Genomic DNA, 23,235 nt, shown 5'->3' with positions numbered 1-23,235 from the left:
ACCTAAAAATTTTAAGCACTTACTTTTCAGATCCTGTCAAGTCTAACGTAATATAACTTACTTGCAGTTTGGATAGCTGATAAAGATATGTTGACTTCTCAAGAGGTGAAGGTAAGGAGTTATTGTTAAAAATCACTCTACGGCTATGTTCGTAAGACTTCTGGAAAACTACGCCAAAGCACCCCAGAGCAGGAATAATTGAAATCCTGGACTTAAAAAATAAAAGTCGCCATATCTGTAAGTGGCCACACAGCAATGACCATCACGTATCCGGAAATACCAATATGACAGAGCGGTTGAGTTCAGAACTAGACTAACAAATTCAATCTGTCACAGACAGAGCAGGCAAAATCCTGCATATTGAAATTTCTCTGCTTTGGTCACAAAAGTCTATCAAGTAGAAAACACTGAGGAGAAAATTCCAGTGCCCATTTTTAATCCTTTGCTGAAGCAAAAAGCCAGTGTGTCCAAATACAAGCATCCATACAGTGACTAGAAAGTTTTCCCACCACTTCCTAAGGGTGACTTCCAAATGCTACAACTGAGTGATTTCAAAAGTACTGACACCCCCTCCCCCCCAAAAAAACCAGACAATACTTACTGACAGTGTGTCTCCCTAAGGACCAGAGCACAGACGTTTGACCCAAACCAGTGATTAAGGCCCTATGAAGGCTGGAGCACATGAACCCAGTGACGGTGTCAGAAGCCCTTGGTTCTACCACAGGCCTTTTTCTAGATTTGTGATAACTCACTAAAGCGAAGAGACTTATACTCATTCTTTAGTCTGAGCCCTTTTATTACATTTCGCAACTAAAAAACGTTTATTTCCTTTGGCTTTACATGCCTCTGTGAGGATGTGTGTGTGTGTTTTATAATTAAATGAAGAAAGTATTCTTGAGTGTTTATGCTTCCTAACACCCTAGTTAACTCTATTTGCAAAGACAGAGTTTTGTGGGACTTATGCATGACGCTGGCTAAGTTCCAGGGCTATTTCCCAACAGAAACAAAAGTGCTAGTGCAGGCTAAATATAATCCTTTATGTTTATATTTGACTGCTGTTTTTATTTGTAATATTTGAAATCATGGACTTATAATATTTGAAATCCCGCCCCATTTTCAGGTACCTTGGCTCCAAAAATACTTTCCAAATTTAAAACATACCTTTAAATAGTGAATGTTAAAATACTTAATTCTTGGCCGATTTTTTACAAATAATAAAAACACTTCAATAAAAACAACATAGTTATCTTTTTTCTCAAAATAAGTGTTTTAAAATAAAATACTTAACTACCAATATTGATTACTGGGTTCAGTGACACTGCATATAATCTTTGTAGTGAGTTAAACTTACACGTTTTATTTTTTTCTTTTGGGGGGGTTTGGTTTTTTTTGGGGGGGGGGGATCTGACGGGGAATCGGGGAAAGAGAATCTCAAGCAGTCTCTACACCCAGTGTGGAGCCCAATGTGGGGCTCGGATTTCACAACCCGGAGAGCATGACCTGAGCCAAAATCAAAAATCAGATGCTTTAACCACTGTGTCACAGGCGCCCCTACGTATTCTAAAAATAAAACTTTAACTTTTATTCTTCTAAATCAAATAGCTTCCTAAACAAATAATGATGCATTTTCCTTTTACATTTTTCCTCAAAGTTATACATCCATACATCTTGTCAAGCGTGCAAGCAATCAACTACCCGGCTGTGAGGGGTTTCGGGAGGTCCTGACATGCCGGGGGCGTGGAACTCAGGGTCACCTCCAACAGAAACAACATTAACCACACTGGCTGCGTTTCGAGCTGGGTGCCACAGGACCCTTGGACTCCCTCTAGAATCCACACAGTTGCCAAAGGTTTAATTATAAAGAACTACCCGAAAATTAAGTTACATTACAGAGGAAAACCAAACCTAAAAAGCGATTCCGAGCATTGGTCTCAGGAGCTGCAGTTGAATTAGAGCGTGGAATTTAAAATGCGAACAAACAGGCAAAATAACACTTCCTGGTCTCTGAGAGGGAAAAAAAGGAGTGTACTGAAAAAAACAGGGTAAGGGCTGGAGAAAACCCATCTGGCCATGAAAAGACCAGTTATGGGGTTCCGTATGCGGCAGAGTGTACAGTCAGGAATTGTACTTAATTTCTAAAGATTTCAAGTGTTCAAAAAAAATGGTATCAGAGAGAGACACAAAACTTAAACTAAAAGAACATTAAGCGGTCTTCCTTTTTTAGTAGAGGCCCAAAGCAGGGGGCGGGGGGAAGAGCTTTCATACCTGATTTATAAGATGTTAAAACAAATCACAATGCAAACCTCCTAAATCTGGCATGAATTGTATATTAAAAACACACTTCCCTGGTTTTATAGGCGTCAAACAAATCGTTGTGCCAAATATCAGCTTGGTAAGTTTGATAAAATCTCGTGAAAAATGGCAGGCTTTCAGACCCCTGGGCTCTCTCCTTGCTCTGAAGGAGTCTTACAAAAGGATAGCATCCAGGTAAAGACAAGGGCACTATAAAAGCTCATGCAGCGCAGGGAAAGGCAGGTCAGGAAGGAGCGCTGAGTACAAGTCAGTGTCGAGCCCGGCACGGACGCTGCGCTCCCGCTCTGCCACATGTGGCCACCCGGGAGTGTCCCCTGTGGGCTCTCTGCAACAGCCCCGGCTGCCTCCGAGCTACAAAGGAGAAACTAAGAAGGTCTAAGGCTAAGGTCTGTCAAAAAAGCAGTTTCTCACCACCTGGCTAGCACGGACCCCGATCACATATTCATGGAAGTCCCTATTACGTGGAATCACCCCCAAGGGATGGACAGACGGAGTGAGAGTAACAGGTCTCCCTCAGGTCTGAGATGATACAAGCGTCCCAAGCCCGGCAATGACAACGAAGGCGGAGAACCGGGGCAGCGGGTGATGGAGGGGGAGGGGACCAGGAGCACACCGGTGTGCAGCACTGAGCAGAGGACGGAAGCGGAGCCCGGCATACGCCTGTGACTATTGTCACGCTGTGCACTAACGAACAACAGACAATAAAAACGTGTTAGATGATTTAATGCCTTGGAATTAACATTTCTGAAGTTAACTGAACGACCCAGACAGAAATCTGTATAAAAAATATGACTTCACAGCAATAATATCACAACTGAAAAATATTACATCCCAGTATTAACAGTGTTTATAATACTATCAAGAGGGAACGGGTGGTTTTTATTTCCTCATACCTTGTAAAACAATTGGAATAAATAGAAACATACATACGTTGTTCGTCTAATCAAAAAAGTTGTGTGTTCCTTTTAAAGATCTTTTTATAAAATGGAGAAGATACCAAAGGGAGAACAAGTTTTACTCTTCCTCTCCCTCTCCCTCCCTTTGCCCCCACTCCCGAGCAGAAACACGGCTGCAGTCTCTGGTCTCTCCTCTCCCTCACCCGCGGCCAGCCTCTCTCCCAATCCTGCCCCCACTGCCGCCTGTGGAGCACGGATGGGTGAGGTGGTCTTAGCGCCCAAGCTCTCGGGACAGCCCCTCCTGCCTCCACAGCCAGCGGCTCAGGGCTCTGAGGCCTGTGATTCCTTATCCACTCAGCAGCCCTCCTGATGCGGCCCTCCATGCCCGCAGACCTCCACCCCCTTCACTGGTGGATGCCCCATACATCCAACCTGGGAAAGCTGCCGCAATCCAGGCCATCGACACCCTATGGGCAAGCGCGAAAGACCAACACACAGTAAGCACTCCGAAGAGGAAGAGGAGGAGAAACCTCTCTCAGGACGAGAAGTAACACTTAGGAGGTGATCTCTCTTGAATATCAGGTCACGCTGACCGAGGCACGGCATTTCTCATGATCTGTACACGCCTGCATCAGTAAACACCTGTGAGACACACCATGTGGCAATGCAAGGGTAACAAAACTCCGGAATTACCGCCTGCCAGTTCAACCTTGTCTCAAATCAGAACTCAAAAGGCCACAACCACTAAAAAGGAAAGCATGGGGGCATGTGCACCCTCATCTCTCCTGCGTGTGGCCATGGCATATTCTTATGAGATCCTGTCTAAGCCATTCTCCTTGTGGCAGCCAAAATAATCCTTCCGAAATGCAAATCTAATCGTATCACTCCCCCACTTAGAGCTATCCAGGCCTCCCTACCGACAGGCCCACCAGGCTTACAAGACCTCTGCCATCTGGCTCTTGGCCCCCATCCCTCTCTCTCTGCGCCTCTGCCACGTGGATTACTTTCTCCTTGATGTCTGCACCCTGGTCCTTCTACTTCTCAGATCTCTCTCCCACCCGCACCGCACCCTCTCCATCCGGCGCACACAACCATCCTCCTGGTCTCTCCTAGACAGTCCATTCCCATCGGCAGGTTTCTGAGTTCCCCCTGCACCTCCCCCCAGGTCCCAGCCCCACGCCGGGTGGTGCATCTCCCCCGCTGAATGCTCCGGAGCACCCCCCCAACTTCCTCCCATGAAGCCCTCCTCACTCTGGACTCAAACTGGGTCCCTTCTTCACTCCATCACCCGGCCAGCATCCGGTACTGGGCCCGGCCCACAGCTGATGTGATCAAGAAATGTATTCACAGTGAGGACGAGGAGAGACAGACAAACTGACAAGAACACAGAAACAGTATCGGAGAGGCCGGGGAAAATGGCACAAGTGACAGCTTAGCACGTGTGCTGCTTGAACGGCCTTCATTTCACTAACAACCAAAAGAAATATCTCAAAGTGTTTTCAACAATTTACGAGTTTCCTGAAACCACAGAAGTCAACATCCACCAGAATACTTTCTCGGGGAAGCACACCATGAAGCTATTTCAGAAGGACCGAGATCAATACAAAGAACTTTCCCGACTGGAGGCTGACAGCAGTTACGGAGTTTACCTCCCAGAGTCCTGCTCTGCAACACTCCTCACCCCCACCCTCTTCTCCCCAAATCTTGGAAAGGGAGCTGTTTGCCAGCCAAAAAGTAATCTAGTGCCAACTCGTCCTATGTGGTTTTCTATTTAGGAGATCCTACCTCCCCACATCTCCGTCTTCCTATAATCTGAAAGGTAAAGATAGGGAAGCCTCTGTCCTATGCAAGAGAATTCTTGAAGGCAGAACACAAGGCCAGGCCTGGGCCTGCAGGCTGCCACAGACCGGGCCCACCTGGACAGTTTCTTTAGGCAGAACTTACTTGTAAGAGAAACAAGATGACTGGAGAGTACCAGGCTGCTGGTTTAGAATCAGACCTCCTGATCACTGATAGCTTAAAGTTCACGGTTCTAAAATACTTGGAAACAAAAACTGAATGTAAATCTGAAGAATGAAGACGACTTCTGAATGTCTATCTCTGCACACTAGGAAGCGGTTTCCCCTAAAAGCACCGTGAAGCGTTATTTTACTGGTTCCAGGAAACAAAGTGAAACTACAAGTGAGTCCACAGGGTTTAACTTGCACGACCACATGCAGACCCAAAGGCCTCCAATATGACCAGTTTAAAAATAAACTGTCTTTGCTTATCCTATTTTTACCGTAACTACAATTCGTGTTACTTACCGGAATGTAATAGATGCCCATCTTGGGGGTTTCGTTGGCAGTAAGAAGCATCCCTAAAAACAAACACAATGAGAAAGGTAAACACATGGGGAAGAAAGAGGTGCCCTCTTCCATTTGTCTAACACTTGGAAATGTTCCAGCGCACAGCAGAAGAGCTCGGCCTGGAGGCCAGGCGCCTAGGAATCAGGTCATGGGCTTCAGTCTCTGATCCTCCTACACGGGCGCCTAAGTATCCTGCAGACCAGCTTCCCCATCTGTAAAATGCTCAGGCCGTACTAGCCAAGTAAGTAAGCTCTTTCTGCTGCTATGCGCTCAGGTCCACATCAAGTCTGCCATCGTTTTTAAGGGGGAGTTTGACACTTCAGACACACAGACAAAATGCAGTTCAGGTGCACTATTTATAATAACGATGAAGTTATGAAAAAAGGCTTCCTTCCGTTAATCAGGAATCAAAGAACCAAGGCAAAGCATCTCCCACAAAATGTCACAGCAAAGTAGCTCCTGAGGTTTGCATTAAGCTTCGCACCTAAACTGCAAACAAAATGACTCAAGGGGAACGCTACAGCTGTAGCCACACCAGGAAAGACCTACACAGCACCTAACAGCCCTTACTCTACCCAGTCATTTCACTCGCAAGGGAGTTTGAATAGACTCAACTAACAGATCCGCATTTTAAGAGAGCAGAAATGAAGTGTGGGAGAAGTTCCCAGCCCCTGGTGAAGGCATCCCCCTAAACCGCAGGAGCAGCAGCACCCACTGACCCCGATTCTGCTCTGGCTCTGTTCTCCGCTCTCTGCCACACCTGTAACCTGCTCGTGCCCACAAGCCCCGACCCAGTGCCCGTCCTCCTGGCCCCACTCCAGAATGATTTGCTTTCCGTACAACTGAAACCAGCAACCGTCTGGAAATGCTTTCCAACTCAGCTAAGTGCCTTCGTAGAGATTACGCTGGTGGACACTCAACGACCCTCTGAAATAAGAAATAACAGGGGCACCTGGGTGGCTAAGTGGGTTAAAGCCTCTGCCTTCGGCTCAGGTCATGATCCCAGGGTCCTGGGATTGAGTCCCACATCGGGCTCTCTGCTCAGCAGGGAGCCTGCTTCCTCCTCTCTCTCTGCCTGCCTCTCTACTTGTGATCTCTCTCTGTGTGCGTTAAATAAAAATCTTTATAATTAAAAAACAATAAAAAACTTCGAAGTGTCGGGGCACCTGGGTAGTTCAGTGGGTTCAAGCCTCTGCCTTCGAGTTAGGTCACGATCCCAGGATCCGCGGATCGAGCCCCACATCGGGCTCTCTGCTCAGCGGATCCGCGGATCGAGCCCCGCATCCGGCTCTCTGCTCAGCGGGGAGGCTGCTTCCCCCTCTGACTACTTGTGATCTCTGTCAAATAAATAAATAAAATCTTTATTTAAAAGAAAAATTTGAAGTGTAAATATAAACACCACACAGCAACAGGAAAAACGTTAATGTCATGTCAACCAGAAAGCAAAAGACAACTCCACACGCTGCGTGAGGACCGTGACTAAAACCACATGAACATGAGACAAATGTAAGAATTTCTCTCATGGAAGCAGTAGCGGTACTTGGGAGATGGTGGTATTCTGAATGGTTTTCCCTCCCCAGTTTTCTCTGTAGTCACAGTTACAGTTTCAACAATGATGGCATCAATTTGGAAAGAGAGGGAGATGCTCACTAGCGCCTACAGTCAAAAGAACCCGCCTCAAGTCTGACACGAGCCGCGCAAACGCTACCCGGCGTGCTGTGCGGCCTCACTGGGAGCCACAGAGACTCCAGGGATCCAGAGAAGCGGCCGGAACAGCAGCCCCTCCCAGGAAGCGCGCACACATCGACTCTCCCCTGCATGTGCTTCAGGGCTGAAGGATCCACCGGGGCTCGGAGTTCAAAATTCAAAACCGTGCTCTCTGCCAGTGCTGCTCCGTCTGCTCCCAGGGCCAGTGTGCAAGTGGGGCCCCGACCAGGCGGGAAGTGTAGGAACGGAAGGGAAGAATCTAGAAACCCGTGCAGTCTTGTGACATTGTCTTCTTGTCATTCATTCTTACTACATTTAGGAAAGTATCGGGCTGCCATGGATGGAAAGTTACAAAGGAATGGCAAACTCTAGGTCTTTCAGACACTCACGTGCCCGAGGCTGGCGGCGGTCCCCGCAGGGACAGCGTGGGACAGACGGTGGGTGCGGGGCTGTGCCTGAGAGGAGAGGCCGGGGCATCTCTCCCCGAGGGCTCAACTCCCGACGTAGGCGCAGAGCGTGCGCTTTTCCCAAAGGCACTGAGGGTACGTACAGATGTCCCGACCCACTCCTGTCGATGCTGGGAGTGGGCACGACGCAGAAGGGGAGGCCACCACCCCTCCCAATGAAGGCAGGGTCTGGGAGCCCAGAAGAGACCAAGGAGACCCCCACTGGCTACCCGACATGAACCCTCGGCCTCAGTTCAGGCTTTCTGGGTGCAAAGCGCATCTTCTCTTCTCTATCCCCACAACTGGACCCCAGCGATCCTGACTCCCGGTTGTGGCCAGACTCAGGCACCGGTGCCCACGGAGCCGCCACACTGTCACAGAGCTGACGCGTGGTCACAAGGCCTCAAAGTGCCACGCAGCCTGCCCGGCGCCGCCAGCCTGCACATAGCCGCCTGGCGCCGTGGCGATGCCGGAATCGGGCTGAATGAGCAACGCCAGCAAGACGGAGAAAGGAGCCAGGAAGGCGGGACCATTTCTCAATATTCTGAGCCACCTCCGGTTAGAGAAGAACAGGACAATGCTGCAATCGTGATGCGGCTTTAATTACTTCCAAATGAGTAAGTGAGAAGATAAAGAAAGAAGAACGTTTTAGCTTTTCTAAAATATGATTAAGCTCGTGATGATTAAGCACAAAGCAGCGAGAGCGGGCTGAAGGGAGACGACAGAGCGCGGCGGAGCGAAGGGCGCGGACCAAGCCTGCTCACATCCGAAGCCCCTGGCGCTACTCTGCTTGCCAGCTCAGGAAATCAATTATTTGGCTATTTTTTATGTTTGATTCACTTTTCATAAGTTATTTGACAGTCAACTTGTTCTTCTGTCTAAAACATCACTCTCAACCTTTTTATCTCTCAGAAAAGCGTGCTTTACAAAGGAAGAGACCCGGTGGTCTCCTTAACCCAGGGATCACACTGCCCCTCGCCTGCCCTGGAGGGCTTTGGGAGGGGGTCGGACACGGAGAAGTGAGCATCTCCCTTATCCAGGATATTTAATCGGAAGTCTATCAGAGTCAGATTGAACCTGTACTTGAGAAAAACTACACAGGCTGGAGGCTCACGGTAAACAACATTATGAAAACCAGCCACACAAATCAAGGGTGAGGGACATTCTCTGAGGCAACTGAGCGGATTCTGGAAAAGTCAATGTCACGGAGAAGGCAAAAAAAAAAAAAAAAAAAAAAAAAAAAAGACGGGCAGCAGGAGGACACGGCTATTACAATGGAAAGAAACCAAACATGGCCACACCTTGCAGTAACACACAGCCCTGATCACAGCCTGGTTCCAAAGAACAGGCTACAAAAGGCACGTGGGGGACAACGGGGAATGCGAGAATGGCCCGGATGTACACGAGGGAACTAGAGTCAAATGGGTTGGCGGTACGCAGACTCCCAGAGGAGCATCCCTACTCCCACGAGAGAGCTGGATGCTGCACGCCCACAGCCGACTTCAATACCTCGCACCGCAGCAGCATCCTGCACCGGGAACGATCCCAAGTCTGGGCCAGCACCGTGCAACAGAAATATCATGCAAGCCACACATGGGATCTCTCACATTTTCTAGTAGACACACATAAAAAAAAAATTTTTTTAAATGAATACAATGAATTTTAATATATCTTATTAACCCAGTGTGTCCAGAATATTTTCACATAAAAAATTAAAGATTTCACCTTTTTTTTTTGTTAAGAAAGAGAGCATGCCCACATGTGTATGTGGGCATGCACACAAGCAGGGGGAGGGCCAGGAGGGACAGAGGGAGGGGCAGAGAGAAAATCACAAGCAGGCTCCACGCCCAGCACAGAGCACAGTGCAGAGCTTGGACCTCACCACCCCGAGATCATGACCTGAGCCGAAATCAAGAGGTGGAGGCTTCAGCGATGGAGTCCCCAGGCACCCTGTCTCACATTAGCTATCTCCTGCACAGTGTCTCTGGAATCCGGTGAGCACCACACAGAGCACATCTCAGCTCGGCGGAGGCGCACTGCCAGCTTTCAAGGGCCACATGGCTTCCTGCTCTGGGCACCAGCTGCCCCTGCAAACTCTCCCCCTCAACCCACCGAAACCTGCTCGCCACCCTTGTTCTGACTTCAATTCCACCCGGTTTTACTCGTCTTCCCATGCAGCTCAGACCCCATTCCGGACCGTCTGAGACTCTCCGAGGAGGACCCCACCACCCTCATCTGCTGTCTATTTCTGAACCCGTCAGAATTCGACCTCAGCCCCACTACGGTCATCACAGAGACACAGCTGATCACAAAACTGCTGCTTCCCTGCTTTCTTGGGAGAGCAGCGTGGAACCAGAAGGGGCAAGGGCTCCAGAACCGGGACAGGCTGGCTCTAGCCAAGGCCCGGCCATGCACCAGCTGGTGACCAACTCCAGCCCGGTCACCCAGCCGTTCTCCACTCCTACGACGGAAGACCAGCGGACAGACAAGCAGAAAGGAAAAACCATGCACGCCACTAACTGCACAGGGTTCTGAAAAGACAAGCGATCCGTGGGTATCACCGTGCCCCAAAGCAGGGAGCAGAGCTGGTTCCTTCCTTCCCGCCTCAGCCTCCGCAGGCCTCACCCGTGCTGAGCGGGCCCGGCCGCCCTCCCGTACCAGAGCCTCTGCTCCATTTCAAACGTGGTCACTTCTCTTGCCCGCGTTCTGTCCCTTCCCGTTAAGTCTCTCAGCTGGCTCCTCCTTCTGCTCACTGGCCTCTAAACAGACTTCGGGGCTGCCCTCTACCCTCCCCCGGCGATCTCACACGGCTCCCACGGCTGCCAACGCTGGGACCACAGCTCCTCCCCAGCACCAGGCTTGGCTGCCAGGGCAAGGCGGGGGTCGCGGCACAGCCTCCCAAGCGCCGGGCAAGCGCGTCACAAACTCACACTTCCGGGCCTTCCCCCAGACACCCCCCCCCGTCAGTACCCCGGGGACCGGGCCAAGGCATCTGTGCAAAGGCTCCTTGGGTGATGTTGACGAGCCGCCAGGGGTGAGACCCTCGGCCGGACACCATCACTGACCTATCGCCTCCTGATGTTTGAACGTTTAAACAAAAACACAATCTCTCTCAACTTGCTCAGTCACTTCCGTTCCCTCTCAGCCCGGAGTATCCCTTCCGACTTATTTCAGTTCAACACCAATCTACCCTTTACACGCCAGACAGAACCGCCCTCTGAAAGCATGGTCTAAGCAGGTCCTGACTACGACGGAGCCCAAACCACTCAGCACGTGATTCCCGGACCCGCGCCCCCTTCGTTCCTGCGGAAACCGTCAGGGCACAAGCACATAAGGCTCCACCCCTTTCCCAAACAACCCGCTACGGTACCCTACGGTTCAGACTGTGCCCAGGCCCCCTTGCCCTTCCTGCGCAGCTCCCTCACGTGGATCACGTGATCGCCACAGCCCGCCTACCGGATCTCACTCATCACTCCAAACACACCCTGCAGTCCCCCCGGGGGCACTGGCTGAAACCCCTCGCTCTAACGTGCTGTCCAAGGGCTGTTTGCACTAGACAGAATTTTTCCTGCTTTGCCTTGTATCCCTCCATCAAAATTATCTGTGTACATCTGTCCTCAGAATACAACACTGCTTGAGAGTGGGGACTATTCTGGACTTTCGCACCCCAAAAGTCTTCACAGATCTGTCCTGGAGGTATCGTTAAGTCTTGAAATCCATGATGCAAGCCGGACAGCATACAACACAGATGACACCAAAACCCACGGCTTCCTGAGCCTTGTGGGTTATCCAGCAACCCCAGCCTTCTCCAAAACCTTGACCTCAATTTCCACACTACTGCTACTCATATAAAAGAGTGAAGAGCGCATTAAAATAGCATCTCACCTACCGCCTGCCTAGGTAGTGCTGGTGTCTACTAATAGGTAGACTGGCTAAGGACTGAGTCACCGAGAGGGCCCTTTTCTGAATCATCCACACCACTTCCTGCTCTTGATTCTTCCAGTAAATATAACATCCAAGAATTGTCCTGACCAAGCCAAACTGCGTCTGAAGAAATGGAATGAGTTTAAAACCCCATAAAGCACAGCCCAGATTTATCCCCCTGCATAGTCTACTGCTACCTACCACATACCTGAGTTGGGATAGAGGCAGACATCATTAATGTCATGTTCTGGCTCCAAGGAAGTAAATATTTTTCCCTAAAAGAATAAGCAAAAAGGAATTTTGAAAACAGTTACAGGAAGACAACTTTTAGCAATGTTCAGTAAAGACAATAAACCAGAGATCTGACATAACCACGCATTGCTAAGTAAAGAAATATACCACCTAGATGAAGCACAGCATTTAAGTTTCAAAAATGGTAGAGAATTCATTTTATCAATCTACCAAATGCTTTCACCTCAGAGATGGAGGAGCAGAGGCCTATGGGAAAAAGGTGACTTATCCAAGGAAATACATAAAGTTTCATCAATAATATTCACACAGTAGCACAGGGTCAGGTTTAAGAAACAGCTGTACATCAACTTAGCAAAACTCTCCTAATCTGGAAGGCACATCCCAGTTAAACCTGTACTCCAAGAAACTGAAGGATGGGACACGGTCAGCAGGGTCCGATGAAGAAGTCTACATCAGACAGATGTCTACAGCTCTGAGGAGGATCGAGTAAGAGTGCAGGTAGAAAAGAACTTATAAAACAAAATCCTGTAAACATGTAACCTGTTAGTTACCAGGAATGGCTAACACACTTTCATATTCAGTGTGGAGGTAGGGGGAGAAAGGTGCTGCATTTTTAAAAGTTAAGACAGTAAAAGAAACAAGAGGCAGAAGGTAAGAAGATGGGAGGGGAAAAAGGTGATGAGAAAGGTAAATAGGGAGAGCAGGTCAAGCAAAACCAAGCAATCTGGGTGTTGGTTGAGGGCGCATTTAGTCATAACAACAGTGCCAAAATAAAACGCATTGCAGCAAGTACAGCAAGATAATTCAAGAACTGATGTTGAAAATGTCCGCCAGCTCTTGCATTTATTAATTAACTCATGTCAGAGGCTCCCGAGGTGAAGGAGTGGGGCAGGAAGCCCGCGGAAGGTGCTTCCTGCTCGCTCAGTGAAAAGCTGCAGCTAAATTTCTAATTCAAGACCCAACAACAAAAGGCCCATACTTTGCAAGTTAACCAAAAGAAAATTAAAAACAGAAGTTATGGTCCAAGCAGCCAGGGACTCTGGGACACAGCTGGAGTGTGACGGGGCTGCGGCAGACCTGGGTCCGGAGTACATGCAGCCCAGAAAGACTGACACTTGCCCTCTGGCTACTACTGCTGAGGCCACTCAACCTTCCACCCCCTCTACCTCCAAAATAATTAAAAAAAAAAAAAAAAGGAAGTAACACTTTTTAACTAAGACACTGACGTTTGTAATTAATTAAATATAATTAAATATAAAGAACTCGTCTAAGCAATTACTATACTGGGGCGCCTAGGTGGCTCAGTCAGTTGAGCGTCTGACTCTTGGTTTCGGCTCAGATCACCATCTCAGGGTCGTGAGATTGAGCTCTCCGTCGGGCTCTGCGCTCGGCACAGGTTCCGCTGCAGCTGTCCCTCGGGACCTCACACCACCTGCATTTTCTCTCTACATAAATAAAAATCTTTAAAAGAAAAAGAAGCACTTGCTATACTGAATCTTCTCCCATTTTGTTGACAGACTGATCTTTACTCTCTCAAAATACCTTAGAGTTTCAAAACAAAAAATGAGGGGCGCCTGGGTGGCTCAGTGGGTTAAGCCTCTGCCTTCGGCTCAGGTCATGATCTCAGGGTCCTAGGATCGAGCCCCGCATCGGGCTCTCTGCTCAGCAGAGAGTCTGCTTCCCTCTCTCTCTCTCTGCCTGCGTCTCTGCCTATTTGTGGTCTCTGTGTCAAATTTAAAAAAAAAACAAAAAAAAAAAAAAAATGAAAAACATAGGGTAGATGAAAACCAGAAATGTAGGCTTTTGTTACTTTTACTTTTTAAATGACACTTGGTATTGAGAAGAACATCTAATATTCTTTTTTTTTTTGAGAGAGAGAAAGAGAGAAAGCACATGAGTGGGGTGGGGAGAGCAGGAGAGAGAGAGAGAGAAGCAGATGCCGTGATGCGCATGGAGCCTGATGCAGGGCTCAATCTCACGACCCTGAGATCCTGATCTGAGCCCAAGTCAAGCTGGACATTTAACCGACTGAGCCACCCAGGCACCCCCACATCAAATATTGTTAAGAAAATAATGTTTTTTAAGAAAAACACTAAGAGGGCTGCCTGGGTGGCTCAGCTGGTCAAGCAACTGCCTTCAGCTCACCGAGTTCCGCATCAAGGTTTCTTGCTCAGCAGGGAGCCTGCTTCTCCCACCGCCTGTGGCTCCCCTGGCTTCTGCATGCTCTCTCTCTCTAACAAATAAATAAAAATCTTAAAAAATAATTAAAAAAAGAAAAAAGAAAAGCACTAAGAAATTATTGAAAGGGGTCATACACAGAAGCCAATTATCTGAGATGGGCTTTAAAAGAATGAAATTGAGATACATAATAACATTGACATGGAAAGATAATTAGTAGCTCATAAAAACTTTCCCAAGACTGTGAGAGAGCCTCAGGATCTAGGAGGTTCTCATGGAGCAGTGTTTTTAAAACACGATTTACTCTCTACCTACCTGAACATGTAAAAAGGCATGCCGGTTCTAGCAAACAGGCCACCTTCTCCACAGGAAGAAAGAAGTCTAGACTACTTGCCTACATACGAGTATTCTCTCTGCCGAAGTAACTGACTTCCAACTAAGCTCTCAGCTGGGTATTTAGCCACTTTCCCAAAAGCCCACATGATGCAAAAAAGGCAACAGAAAGAAAAGGAACATTAGGAAAACACACCAGTTGGTAATTTAAACAAGAAAGTACGTACTGAGTTCTTATTCCACATTTTGATGATGCGCGAGTCTGCAGACAAAATCAAATCTAGCGAATCCTGGAAATGAACTGACTTAATGGGCAGCCCATACTGGTGATCCTTAACCAGCAATGGCTTATCCGATCGAAGGTCATATAATAAAACCTAATGAAAGAAAACAAATTATTTCTGTTTAAGCAAATTAAATATTTTATCTTAAAAAGCAACTTTGAAAACTTAGAGTGATGGCTACCATTTGTTTTACTGCCTCTTTACAAGCATAATGAACACCTCACTCAGGGCACAGAGATTCTAAAGTCTGACAGAAAACACTCCAGAAGAATCTCTTAAATTACCCTTAGAGTACACAGTTTTATGAGCTAACCAAAGAATAATTTTTTAGGCTCACTAAGACTGAGAACGACTGAGTTACGCTAAAAAGGGAACAAAACAAAAACTGTGTGAGAGTTGGTGTCATTTGTAAACTAGAACATATAGACTGAGGATCTACTGAGTACCAGGCAGTGTCACAGCGACCAGCAGAACAAGCAGAGAAGGTAATGAAGATAATCGGGCAGATCTGAGCAGACAGTGGGGCAAGGCTATGACCGCTGGGTGGGGGCGGGCGACAGCTGGGGGGGGGGTGGTTTCTCCTGAGCCCTGTCACTAGGGGCAAGTGGCTGGAGAAACCAGATCTCGGTCCCTGGGGACAGAGCATCTGCACACCATGATGACAGAAGCGGTAACTCCACCAGAAGAGGCTCTCAGACTGTTCTAAAAGAGAACAAACTTACAAGTGGGGGGACTCTGCCCTGAAGGAAAGAAGGGAAGAAAGAAAAGATGAAAGTCACCCTCTGTAGCTACTCCATCCATCCTTGTCAGACCAGCATTGCTAAGGTACGTTACTGCAGGGCATGTGGTCAATGATCCTCAGTTTAAAAAAAAAAAAAAAAAAAAAAAAGGTTCTTAGGACAAATAAATTTTGGAAATAATTTTAAATACATTTCTTGTCTAGAGGAATTCTCAGAGCCCTCATATATATTTAAATGTACCATGATCCCACAAGAGTTAAAATCTGGAGAACTCCAGGGGTGCCTGGGTGGCTCAGTGGGTTAAGCCTCTGCCTTCAGCTTGGGTCATGATCTCAGGGTCCTGGGATCAAGCCCCGAATTGGACTCTCTGCTCAGTAGGGAGAAGCCTGATTCCCCCTCTCTCTGCCTGCCTCTCTGCCTGCTTGTGATCTCTATCAAATAAATAAAATATTTAAATTTTTAAAAAAAGGAGAGAGAGAGAGAGAGAGAGAGATCTGGCAGAATTCCAAACTTAGCTGACCATTGAATTCTGTTCTACACATTCTGGAAAATGTTGTACTAAACCACAGTTAAGAGAATGCCTGAGGGGACACCTGGGTGGCTCAGTGGGTTAAGCCTCTGCCTTCAGCTCAGGTCATGATCTCAGGGTTCTGGGATCAAGCCCCACATTGGGCTCTCTGCTCAGCAGGGAGCCTGCTTCCCCCTTCTCTCTGCCTGCTGCTCTGCCTACTTATGATCTCTCTCTCTCTCCCTGTCAAATAAATAAATAAAATATTAAAAAAAAAAAAAAAGAGAGAGAATGCCTGAGCTGTAATAACCCCAGCTCAAGAACCTCTCAGACCAACCCGGAAGGCCAGAATTTCTCGAGGTACTAAAAGATTATAGCCTCTGGAGTACCCCTCCACTCTAGCCAAAACAATAATGCCTCATTTTCTGTTCCCACAGTGAACAGACACATGGACATTTCCCACAATATATACATACCTCTGAGATACTAACTTAAGTGTCACGTTCCCAACTTAAACACACTCACCTGCCCTGTAGAAGTTCCAACTGCCATGGTCAAGGCACCATTAAATTTCAAAGCAGAGATTGTTGGTAAACTGTTTATCCTGAAAGGCAAAATATTTATGTCCCATGTACATACGGCCAAACCTTCTAAGTAACAAATTCATTACAAATCTTTAACTGTGGTACGGAAAATCGTATATCTAGCCTTATGTTTAAAAGGTTATTGTGGGGCACCTGGGTGGCTGATTTGGTTAAGCATCTGCCTTCAGCTCATGACATGATTCCAAGGTCCTGGGACTGAGCCCTATATCGGGCTCCCTGCTCAGTGGGTTTTAGGGGTGCCTGGGTGGCTCAGTGGGTTAAAGTCCCTGCTCATTGGGGAGCCTGTTTCTCCCTCTGCCTGCCGTTCCCCGTTTGTGTGTGTGCGCTCTCTCTCTAATAAACAAAATCTTTAAAAAAAATTAAAGGTAATCGTATCCAAACTTTCTTAACCATATAAAAAGTAAGCTTTACATGTAAATGTAATCTGCTTTTCAAAATCTGTAGATTATCTTCTTTAAAACTGTAAGAAATACTCTCAAAGATCTACAAAAAAAAAGCTTATAAAACTATAAAACCAATTGAAAAGGATCAGTATGACACAATCTTTCATTTTGATTAAGCTGGGATAAGGCATTTACAAAAATATCCCCTCTTTTGCTTAAGAGGAAATGAGTTGATATTCAGGCAGGTTATACTCATGTCCATTTTTAAAACTGCCTTTGTCAAGCTAAAATCAAAAAGACTAATCCTCAGATGGGGACTGGAACCTGAGAAAGTACAGAGACGGTATGATGAACGGTTACAGCCACAAATCTAGAACACGCTTCTCAATTAGAAACTGAGAAAAGGATCAGCACCATGAGCACTGGTCGGCGGTGGGAAGGCTGCCAGACGAGTCAGAAGAGGACAGCAGCCCTGACTATGGTCCCTACTATCTCCGTGTCCTCGGGACCAGGCCCCCCAGTCCAGGCTGTGAACTGTCGGCACCCTCAAGGCCTCCTCAAGCCTCAAGCCATAACCGTGCTGATGCCCCAGTCTGGAACCTGGAGGCCTCCCACGCCCATCCTTTTAGTCATTTACGCTTCAAAACAAACTCTGGGAGCATGTGTCAGTGCAGCGGGATGTTAGTTTTCTTTACTCACTCAAACTTTTTTGATTCTTAACAAAACTGTCATTTTTTTCAGGTAAGTCCTAAGTTTATCCCTCAGGATTTCAGTTTTTGTTGTTATAAGAGAGAGAACTGTTTTCCATTGTATCTTTCTAAATGGGTTTTGCTGATAAACCTCAAAACCACTGATTTTATCCATTTATTTCATCACCCAACTTATTTAACTCCCTTATTAGTTCTTATGATCTTCCAGTGGATTCTGAGTTTTTCAGGCAGACAATTGTTAGCGTCTACAAATAAAGACAGCTTGTCCCTCAACCGATAATCACACATGCTTCTTTCTCTTTATTATATTGGCTCCACCTTCCAAGACACCGCCTCTGTCAGATAAAGGTGACAGCTTACAGTGCCTGCACAGAAAATAATGAAGCTAAGCAGACAAAAATTAGCAAATAAATCACCCGAAATGGAAACAGCAAATAAAACTAGCTGTACCATTTGGGTACACATCCAGATTTTTTCCCCACAACTCCAAAGTATGTTCACTACTTTTCTTAGGAAAATGTGGTAAAGATCTATAGGCAACCACATGATTTGCTTTTCCACTTAATGGTATATTTGGAACATCTTCCCCTAGTAATAAATGTACTTGTGCAACATAATTCTTCAAAACTTATGTATGCCATTGGTCGGTATCGTCCCCATCTGTAAAATAAGTAGTTAGAGTATGCGCCTCCAAGGCTGCCCTGAGTATGAAGTCAGCAAAGGTAAAGAACTAAAGGCACCAGCTGGCAAACAGAAAGCACTATTTGTTAGCTACGATTTTTACCAAGCTGTATTTAATCAACATGCTTGGGCTATTTCTGACTTTTCAGTATTATCGGAACAGGACGGACACCTTAGGCGACAGAGGGCAGGAGAACATGTGGTCTGTACAGGCAAGAAGTCCCTCACACCAACGTCACCTTTTCTGCTAAGCACTTTAGCAGTGGGTACAGAAGCGATTTCACCCAAAAATCTAGGTTTTCAATATGTCCCCTCAGGAAATACTCATGGAACTAACTACAAGTGGATGCACAACATGAAAATCTGTAAAGAGCCCTCCCAAACCAAGAGTGGTCTAGCTACTTGAATTACACCAGCCCGTGTGTGTGCTGAGGCCATTTTTACTTTCTTACATGTATTTTTGAAACTGCTTGGTAGTATCTTTTCATACTAAGTATAAGTCAGTTTCGCAAAATGAAATTATTTTTTAAAACAAACAAAATAGCGCAGGGCGCCTGGGTGTCTGTGAACCAATATTCATTGTAAAGAAAAAAAAAAAAAAAAACAGAATAAATACTCCCATATTTCTAAAGACCACAGTAAAGATTATCTTTTCACGTCCCTTCCTTAAATTTCCTATAGTGTTGCATCTATTATAGACATTAAATTTACTGTAAAAATAACCATAAGACATAATACAAAGAACTCCTGCTGGCCTGCCTTCTCAAATGACTTTTCTAAGAAGAAACTGCTAAGGACAGATTATAGTGGAACCCAAGTCTCTCTACTTTAATTCAAAAACCAGTTAACATTTACAAGTAAGAGAAAATTAACTTTTCTGCTTCCTAGGGAGTGGGAAGATAGTTTCCACTAACAACTGATTTCCTAGTTTCTAAAAATAAGCAGACTTCTCTGATTTGGTTCCCTGCATACCAAGGTAATAAAATGTTGAGAAGAATTTTCTAATGGTTTCTTCTATTGACAAAGATAGAGCTTCACAATAATTCAGTAATCTGCACATTAGTGCTTTGAGATTTTCTGTATGTATATTATATTTCACAATAAAAATGTCTAATTCTAAGAACAAAATGAATGTAGAATGAGTAAATTTTCCACATACTCCACACGATGAGTAGTAAAGTTCGTTGGTATTATTTTAGTAAAGCTCAATAATAGGGAAAAAAATCTCCTACACTCCCTGCATTTTTTTAAATTTAATTTTACTTACATTCAATTAACATATTATTAGTTTCAGAGGTAGAGGTCAGTGACTCATCAGTTGCATGCAACACTCAGTGCTCATTATATCTTGTGCCCTCCTTAATGCTCGTCCCCCAGCTACCCCATCTCCCACCCCCTTCACGCCTGTTAAACATCATAATTAAAGGATGAAAAAAATTAACTTATTCTTCACTTACCATATAGGGAAAAATGTATACATGAGGAAAAAAGTCCTACCAATTCACCCATTCTTAACTTTTCTCTATGTCAAGGATGCTTTACATAAGCTGATTTTTCCAAAGAAAGAACTACATAAATTCTTTTATCCCCCAGAAAAAATGCAAATCACATAAAATCAGCAATTACTTAGAGGGTTCACACACTCTCTGTAGTCCACCCATCACACAGCCCTCTCCCACATGATACACCTACAAGTACATGTTTGGCCAACTGAAATGACTAAATGCCAGTGAAGTCACGTTACTACACAGATCAAGAGCCCGGGGAAAAGATGTTTCTGAACTGATTACAGCAAACAATCCCATGTCAAGAATCTGACCAAGAGGGACGCCTGGGTGGCTCAGCTGGTTAAGCTGGTTAAGCTGCTGCTTTTGGCTGCAGGACCCTGGGATCCAGTCCTGCATCCATCCCTGCTGAGCAAGGAGCCTGCTTCTCCCTCTCCCTCTCTCTGCCTCTCTGCCTACTTGTGCGTGCACTTTCTGACAAATAAGTAATTAAAATCTTTAAAAAAATAAAAAAAAAGAGTCTGACCAAGAGAGTGTAGGTAAGGCTGCTGCATATGTACTAATATGAGCACAAAAATGTCTGAAAACCTATGTACCAACCAGTGCAACAGTAACCACTCTGGTGAGTGAAGGACAGGAGGTCTATATTTCTTCCCTAACTCAGGCATGAGAGGTCTTCATCCCCCAAGTGTATTCTTCTTGGATTGTTTTAAATCCAAGAAGTGGCAAACAGGAACAAGAAGATAACAGAAGCACTTGCCTCCCTCCACTGTAAAATTCAAAGTACATCTCTTTGCTTGTTAACTGGAGTGGTTCTAGCACGAGACACTACAGAACTGAAACTACCAATTCCTGCAGGATACCTGTTTTAATAAAATTCCACAGCAACCTTAGAACACCTTAGAGACGAATTCTGCCTGGCTTTCCCACTTGGTGGCCTTTCCCCAAAAAGGATTTTTACATAAATCACAAAACCACAACCTCAGATACAAGTCTAAGGGGTTTCATCCTTTAGCAACTGATTTTTAACCCACTATTGATACGTGTTTCAGTCACAGCAGATGGGTACATAAAGGGCACATTAATTCCCACTTACTCGGAATCTGCCGTGACGCTACTTAATGCACAGTCCAGCAGGCCGACCCTCCCGCGAGTGCGCGGGTCCCAGCACTCCACACGACCCTAAACACAGAACGTGGTGGTTTTATATAATAGCTGCTGCTAGAAAATTTTCAGACAAATACCTTAGTAACACGGATTATCTCACGGGGGGTAAGAATTTAAGGTTTTACTTTATACCTTTTTTTAATTCTGTCAAATGTTTTACTATAAGATGAATTTGTTTTTAAAAGGAAAAAAACACAGGTTAGGAAAAGAAGCCCAAAATGCAATGCCTGATCCTTGATTGGACTTTGGTTTGGATGGTGGAGCGGAATGGGAGGAGCTATGAAAGACATTTGCGGGGTGCCTCCGTGGCTCAGTCGTTAAGTGTCTGCCTTCGGCTCGTCATGATCCCAGGGTCCTGGGGTCGAGCCCCACATAGGGCTCCCTGCTTCGCGGGAGGTCTGCTTCTCCCTCTCCCACTCCCACTCCCCCTGCTTGTGTTCCCTGTCTCGCTGGGTTTCCCTCTGTCAAATAAATAAATAAATCTAAAAAATAATGTTTTTTTTAAAAGAAAGACATTTTGGTAGAACTGAGAATATTTAAACATTACTATAACAATGTTAAGTATTTAATATATAACATTACTGTATCAGTGTTAAATTTCTTCAGGATGATAAGAGTATTATTATTTTATACAAGAAAGTCCTTGTTTTTAAGAAAATGTTTTTAAGAAAAACACTCAGAAGTATTGAGGGCTAAAATGTCATAATATCTGCAACTGATTTTCAAATGGTGCAAAAAACATTTTCTACATACACATATACATTTTCATAGAAGAAGAAAGCAAATGTGCAAAATGTATATAAATGATGAGTGAACTGTGTTTTCAACTTTTCAGAAAGTGAAATTTATAACTTTTCAGAATTTAAAAAAAAAATGCTGAGGGGCGCCTGGGTGGCTCAGTTGGTCAAGCGGCTGCCTTCAGCTCAGGTCATGATCCTGGGGGCCCAGGATGGAGCCCCGCATCGGGCTCCCTGCTCAGCGGGGAGCCTGCTTCTCCCTCTCCCTCTGCCTGCCCTCTGCCTGCTTGTGCTCACTCTCTCTCTCTCTCTGTCAAATAAATAAATCAAAATCTTAATAAATTAATTAATTAAATAAAAATAAAAAGCTGGCAGAAAATAAAGCAAAAAAAAAAAAAAAAGAACCGCATGCAAAAGAGCAAGGGAGAGACCGGCGTAACCCATTTAAGAAGAATACTCTGCGATCATTACAAAGAATGACTTAGACATACACGTACTAGACATATGCCCACAACCTGCTAGGTAAAACGCAGTTTGTATAAAAAAAAAAAGTATGATCCCACTGTCTATTTAAAAAAAAAAAATTTGTGCCAACATAGAAAACCCCGACAGGACACAGAACAAATTATTAGCAGCGTTCAGGAAGTGTAAGGAAACAGGACTAGGCCAGGACAAGAAGGGACTACACTTCTCACTTTTACTCTTCTGAATCACTCAACTTATGATAAAAAAAAATACGCAAAGATTTTTTTAAAAAATTGTTTACTGTATTAACCACCTTAAAAGTAAGACCTCAAATATACTTAGAAGGCTTAACCTCATCTATCATTTAGTATTATTACAAATGTGTCTGTCATAAAGATAAATAAAAGAGATCTTAGAAATCCAGGAGGAAGTAATTCCAAATGGTCTGGTCTTCATGTCTCCAAAACGAGTTAAAAGACTTTATGGACATAAAAAAGAAAAGTCACATTTCAAAAACAAAAAATAGGTATGCAGATAAATTCAAGAGTAAATAAAAATAGTCTTTTTTATAACCACAGTGATTTTTTGTGACTGCAATTTGAATATTTCTATTGCTAAAGCCTGCACTCTTTTGTACTTCAAAAAGCACAAAATGTAAGCCCTTACGGTTTGATTTTGACAATAATAATGAGTACTATTATAAGAACTGTCACAGACAAAATCAAAATCCAACACATATTATAAAAATTATTGTAGAAGTGAATTTTTACAGTCCGGTCTCACTATGTCTATCAAATATCAAGCTCCCAGTAATCCAGGAATTTTAGGAACCCCAGCCTTTATGAAAGAAGGGTCTAGTCTCCCCTCAGGGCTGGCCTTCAATCAGCTAGGGCGAGAACAGCCTGCTCGGGTACAGTACAGCTCTGACAGAGCATGCACCTGTAAGGGTTAGACTGCTCCAGAAGGATTCTACTTCAAAACTACTTTTCCAGGGGAACTGTTCTATATTATTTTTTTTTAATTTTAAAAAAACATTTTACCTATTCATTTGAG

At 45.2% G+C, this 23,235-nt stretch overlaps 1 protein-coding gene across 1 annotated transcript in view; it reads right to left on the bottom strand.

Moving 5' to 3' along the window:
- NOL10 (nucleolar protein 10) overlaps positions 1-23,235 on the bottom strand; it is an 85,581-nt gene that overhangs the window by 47,925 nt on the left and 14,421 nt on the right. The window contains exons 9-13 of the mRNA XM_045084881.1: positions 20,910-20,995; positions 16,455-16,533; positions 14,625-14,774; positions 11,843-11,909; positions 5,516-5,568 (exon numbers count right to left, since the gene is read on the bottom strand). Of these exons, the coding sequence (XP_044940816.1) occupies positions 5,516-5,568; positions 11,843-11,909; positions 14,625-14,774; positions 16,455-16,533; positions 20,910-20,995 (435 nt within the window). The remainder of the gene's footprint in view (positions 1-5,515; positions 5,569-11,842; positions 11,910-14,624; positions 14,775-16,454; positions 16,534-20,909; positions 20,996-23,235) is intronic.

Source organism: Mustela putorius, unplaced genomic scaffold (genome assembly GCF_011764305.1).
Source record: "Mustela putorius furo isolate JIRA1106 unplaced genomic scaffold, ASM1176430v1.1 tig00000813_pilon_pilon_pilon, whole genome shotgun sequence".
Taxonomy (NCBI): domain Eukaryota; kingdom Metazoa; phylum Chordata; class Mammalia; order Carnivora; family Mustelidae; genus Mustela; species Mustela putorius.
The sequence above is the reverse complement of the archived record's forward strand: the minus strand, read 5'-3'. Positions and strand labels throughout refer to the sequence as shown.